The 5926-nt window shown below is 32.7% G+C and overlaps 1 protein-coding gene across 1 annotated transcript; it reads right to left on the bottom strand.

Annotated features, from left to right (window-relative positions):
* Nucleotides 1–262: 262 nt before the first annotated feature.
* Nucleotides 263–5717, bottom strand: LOC123885802 (mitochondrial outer membrane import complex protein METAXIN-like). Its single transcript, XM_045935134.1, has 6 exons — nt 5346–5717; nt 3999–4330; nt 3550–3626; nt 3346–3406; nt 1592–1757; nt 263–698 (listed from the first exon to the last, which is right to left on the bottom strand). The coding sequence occupies exons 1-6, from the start codon at nt 5503–5505 to the stop codon at nt 505–507; spliced, it is 990 nt and encodes a 329-aa protein (XP_045791090.1). The 5' UTR covers nt 5506–5717; the 3' UTR covers nt 263–504.
* Between the last annotated feature and the right edge of the window lie 209 nt (nt 5718–5926).

Genomic DNA, 5926 nt, shown 5'->3' with positions numbered 1-5926 from the left:
TCAAAATCTATAGACTTTTGAATACCAATAGACATTTTAAAAGTGGTAAGAAATCTCAATTGAATACCAACGGATTTCATTGCCTTGAAAAAAAATCTTGATTGTCTTGATTGAATACCAGAAGATTTATTTAACTTTTGTAAAAATCATAATTGAATACCACAAGAGTTTTTTATCAAAAAAAAATCTTTTAAAATCCTTTGAAATCTCAATCCAATACACCCCCTAATATAGATAAAATTGTATCTGCAGAACATGTAGCTAGCATATTACAAAAATCATTCCTAGATAAAACTTCTCATACAAGATAATAAAAAATCATTCCAAGAATTAAGATGTACAAAGCTAACAGATACATAGGTTCTCTCAGATGAGAAATTGCATGATACTCCAAGAAAAAAGTAAGTCAACTACTTGAAACAACAAGTCAATGCTCAATCTCCTTAAATCAACTCAATTATTAAAAAAAATGCAGATCATCAAAAACAGCCTAGGCTTTTATTTTCAGTCATCATAACCATATTCTAAATCACCGTCGTCTAACTCGATTTCACCATCATCACTGATTCCAGACATGATACTGAGAAAAAGAACAACTGCAACTACTTGTGCTACCACAAAATATTTGGCCCTTCTTTTGTATTTCTTCTCCTCCTTTGTTTGCTGCTCCTTTTTAGGTTTTCTCTTGAATTTTGAACCTAATAGAAGGAAAAAAATGACAAATTATGAATATCGGAATGTAACATCTTGAAATAGTAAATTAAACTGTAAACAAAAAATAGGAAACAAAACATTTATCATATGATTAGTATATCCCTAACAGTATACAATAGCAGAAACTATCGGTTTGTTCAAATTTCGCTTTGCAATAGTGCTATAGCACCACTATAGTATAGCCATTGTTTGACAACATTTTAATCTAAATAGTGTATCACAAAAATATAGCAATTTGTTCAAATTCTGCTATGTTGTAGCGCTATAGAAACTATTCAACAACATTGAAAGAAAGTTGTCCAAGGTGAAATACACCATGAAGTGATTTGAGAAAGGCATTAATCAATAAACAGTGTGTTTAAAGCGTTTATTTGGACGTATCTCAAAATATAAGTACTTAGTTAAATTTCCTAGAGTAGCTTACTGAATAAACTCTCGATGAAACAGTTTACCACCTGAATGTTTCCAAAGTCAATGACATAGACAGATACTTTAGCATTACAATTTTCTATCACAATTTTGTCAGTACATATAGGCAATATCTAATTAAATCACTCATCTCGCCTCATTTGAACCAAACACGGCATAACATTCAGGTACAGGTAAACTAGGCATTTAACAATATTCCGGTCCATTCTGTCAAAAAAAAAAACAGTATTCCGGTCCGTATATGAAAAATTGCGTAGTGGTATATGGCAGTACTATATCAACTACAGTATTGATACCATATCAAGCACGCAGATCACTGTTTTCAAATTGCATAGTGCTTATATGGCAGTACTATATCAACTATCGTTACTGCTGTTAAGGCGATCAAATCAAATAAAACGGATAGATTAGCAAAGTAAATATTCACAAAGTTCTGAAAATATCTTACTTGAAGTTGAAGGACCTCCAGAAGTCGATGATGATGCACCGGCACCAAAATATGGATCATTAGATGGAGACGTACCAGCAGCTTCTATAAGTTCTTCCTTACGTTGTTGCACATATCTCACTAAATTAGCATGTTTTGAAAAATTGGTCCGCAAAATTGATGATTCCTGGTGGTACATAAATGCAGGAACAAAAGTTAAAACTTTTCCTCAAAGTAAACATTTTGTGTTTGTAGAAAGCGTATAAATTTAGCTTGAGGGAAAAAATTGGCTAATCAGAAAGCACAAAGTTCATAACATGTTCAAAATCAATGATTGACAAATCACAAAGCACAAAGTTACAAATGAGGGAAGGATCATGAGATTGTGGCTTCTTTTATGCGGTAAGCAACGGTGTTGAGACTCAATACAACATTCTTACCTCCTTTTCAGAAGGCATCATATTGAGATGTAAGATGAATTTGAGGAATTCAGTGCTATAATTGTGAGGTTTATGTTATGTGCACTACAACTCTACAAACCTTATAATCATCTATAACTTTATACATTTTGAGTTTGTATTTTAAAAACATCGCACTGCTATCAATTTAGGTGTGGATATAGGGGAAGATAATCATTGTATTGTGGATTCGTTGAATCATCGTTAAAGTCAGGACTCTATTTGAGTCTATATGAATCTATGCAAGTGTAACCAGGTTTACAACAAACAACTTTGTATGAGTTAACTCAATTTTGTTACCGTAGGTCGCAAATTCATACAATTCTTCGAATTAACGAGAGTTTGACAAATATGGTAATACCTATTGGGCACATTCAGAACAAGTTTGCCAAGACAAGAGTCATTAGAAAGACCAAAGTTTAAACTATAATTAAGGAGAGAAACTTTGAATTTAAGAGTTTTTTGTTGATGAGTAATGAATGAATATAGCAGTATTTTGTATGTAAAACTTGGAAAGCACATTATACAATAAGTTTCATGATTTAAAGTATCTAGAATTTATCTTACGAAGCGTTGGAATTGCAGTTTGGCCTAAAGTCATCAAGAAAGAATATATGAAGAGGCTAAAAATAGATTGAAACCTACAAAGGTGTCACTGCCGACTAATAAATTTCCACTGATGATGTATTTGTTATTAAGAATTTCATAATGACTCACTATATGAGATTGGCAATTTTAAATGAGCTAAGCCTTAACATGCTTTCTATTACCGAAACTCGTTTTGCATCAATGATAATGATGTTTAAAAGACACAAGTTGCTGAAATATGCTTGCAAAATGTTGTCATTAGTAATCAATGGAATGCTTATAAAGAATATGATATTAGGAAATCTGCACAAGCGAGTATGTAATGCAAGTGCTTCTACTCTTTATTTGGTGTATGAATTGTGGAATTCATGGTAATCCAAGGTAACTTTTTTCATATTGGTTTTCTATCTTTGTATATAAATTATCTTATTTCACAATGCTTGGAAAGATTAAATTTGTGTAGAATAGAATTGTCTATGTTCTTATCATGTGCTTGACACATAAACTACGTAACACCACTTTCCCTATTACCATTCTATTGATCACTGACAAGACAACCGTATTATGCAAAGCATGTTTCAGCAACAAAGATTCTTTGTCCATTTTTTCAGAAAAGAGAAAACATGTTTCCACAACAAAGATTCTTTGTCTAATTTTTATCGACTAGAAGTCACTAGAGCATCCATCCATAGTTTATCATAATTACGACGTAAGTGTAACATAACTCACAGGAAAAGCTTGAAGAACAACTAATGCATGTGCAAGAAAAATAGCATCCAAGCTTGATGGCCTGCATAAACAGAACAAAAGCACGCAATGACGAGGTGGCCAAAGTCAAAGTTTGCTCTAATAATGAAAAATAAACCAAAAAAATTCTAATTTATAATAATAAGATAAAGTGATTTATAATAAGCTATAAGCTATTGGGTTCACCTGTTTTCAAATAAGTAGTTATCTTCCCCTAACAAAGTTGACAAAGCATCATATGCAGAGTTTGCTCTTCCATAAATCTGTTCATCAACAGAAAATCAGTGTTATTAAATAGCGGCTATAGAGGCTGAGGCGCTATAACACTATAGCATAGCGGAATTTGAAAAAATTCATATTGTTCTATGATAGTAAGATACGCTATTTCATACAAAATGTTTTCGAATAGCAGCACTATGCACTGTTGTGTAGTGGAATTTAAGCAAACCGCTATTATCTCGTATCAGAAAATTGACAACACTACAGCAAATATGTATGAATACCTCAAAAACCAAAGAGAAAACATATACAGCATTGAAACTACTATCAAGAAACGAAAGAAAAAAAACGACGAAATTAGCGACCAAAAAGTAAGAAATTAAAAGATATCAAAGCAAGTATCAAGAGAAACAAACGTCTTCTTCCTTGACTTCTGCATTGTCTTTACTTATCTCGTGTTTCAGCTTCACCCAGTTTGCTTTCTTCCAAAACAAGACCTTTCCTAAAGGCCATGAAAGATCTGAATAATAGATGCTAGAAGCAGATGAAGGGTCACTTCCAACCCAAAGTTCATACTCGAGTGCATCAGCAAGCCAAGTTGTGAGCATAACCTTGTTCGGTATCCACTCCGGGAGTGAAGATAACCCAACATCTAAATCACCAGCATCCTTTTTCAAGCAATCAATGATCCCTTCCTTCTCATTATTATATGTCACAGAATCACCAGCCTCAAAGTAAGGAATTTGATCTACACACCATAAACCATAACCAATCAAATAAACAAAATGAAAATCATTAAAAGTATAAAATCAAAGTTTAAATATGTTTTATCCCTGTAAATTTACCACTTTTCGCTTCAAGTCCCTATCAAAACCCTGTTTTTAATCCTTGCAAATATACATTTCTTATGCTTTTGTTTCTTTTAGTCCGTGGAATATTTTTTATGTAAGAATTAATCCCCGTAATATCAAGAACATTTGATTTTAGTCATCTCTTAAATTGACTACATAAAGACTAAAATGAATATTACATACATATTTCAGTGACAATTCCAACATGAGCAAATTTTATAGTCAAATAAGCAGCAGGGATCAAAAGACAAAAGAGTTGTATATTTACAAGGATGAAAACAAATTTTTGAACAAGGGATGAAAACAAATTCTTTTTTGCATAGACTAAAAGGAAAACGTGGTAATCCATAAACCCTAGCTCAGCTGACAATGCCGATATTGCTAGGTTGGACGCCTTCACCTGAGTTCGAACTCGGGATCTTGCAATGGATGTGAGTTTAAGTGGTATTTGCTATGAAGTACAGCACGGACACCGGACACGACACATCGATACCGATAATAATTCGAGAAAATTACATAATTCAATAATAATCATAATAAGTGCCGGTGTCGTGTCAGTGTGTGTCCAACACCGAGGAGTGTCCGTGCTTCACAGGGTATTTGCCACTTTGTCCACAACCCAAAAAAAAGGGGGGGAAGTGGTAAATTTGCAGCTACAAACATCATAATAAACCTAAACTAAACCTAAAATCAACTCAAATAAATACCCACTTGCAAAAAAAGAACCAAAACATCAAAAAGAAAAGAATTTCATCAAATGGGCATGAATGTCAAATGACCCAGAAAGCTAAAATACAATCAAATAATTAAAAGAACAAAACTTTGAAATTTAAAAACAAAACAATTAAAAGGGCCATTGTTATAAATGAGAAATATAAAATATAGAATCAATTATGAAGATTAGGGTAGTACCAGAATCAGGGTAGTTAAGATGATAATCCAAGTGGAATGAACATTGAGACAGTTTGAGATAGATATAAGCAGACAAACATTGAGGACAACCTGTTGGAAGACCAAAACATGGTTTCCTTACAACAAGGGTGTTCCTCTGTGTGGTCTCATTCGCCTCCATTGTTGTTGTTATGAAGAAGAAGAAGAAGAAGAAGAAAAGAAGTTAATTGGAAAAACACTAAACAGTTAACAAGGTGTGAATTGAAGACAGAAGAAGTACGAGGAAAACGAAAGTTCGATGGTTAGGTTCGGTAATGGCTGACCCTTGTTGAGTCCGAAAAGTTACATGTCAATCGGATCCAATCCGGATTTTTGGTATATTGGACCCTTGTATCCAAAAATGTATTTGGGAAATATTTTTGTCTCAAGTATATTAATTAAAAATTGCAAAATTTAATATCTATTTATTTCTTGTTTGACAAGTAAAACATATATTTATTGGTTTTTTTTTTTTTGACAATGATATATTTATTGGTTTTATAAGCGTAACTAACACTAACTAACACTGTGTTTGTTTAGATTGATTTACAAAAGAGAGACAT

The sequence above is a fragment of the Trifolium pratense genome, linkage group LG5, assembly GCF_020283565.1.
Source record: "Trifolium pratense cultivar HEN17-A07 linkage group LG5, ARS_RC_1.1, whole genome shotgun sequence".
Lineage (NCBI taxonomy): Eukaryota > Viridiplantae > Streptophyta > Magnoliopsida > Fabales > Fabaceae > Trifolium > Trifolium pratense.
The sequence above is the reverse complement of the archived record's forward strand: the minus strand, read 5'-3'. Positions and strand labels throughout refer to the sequence as shown.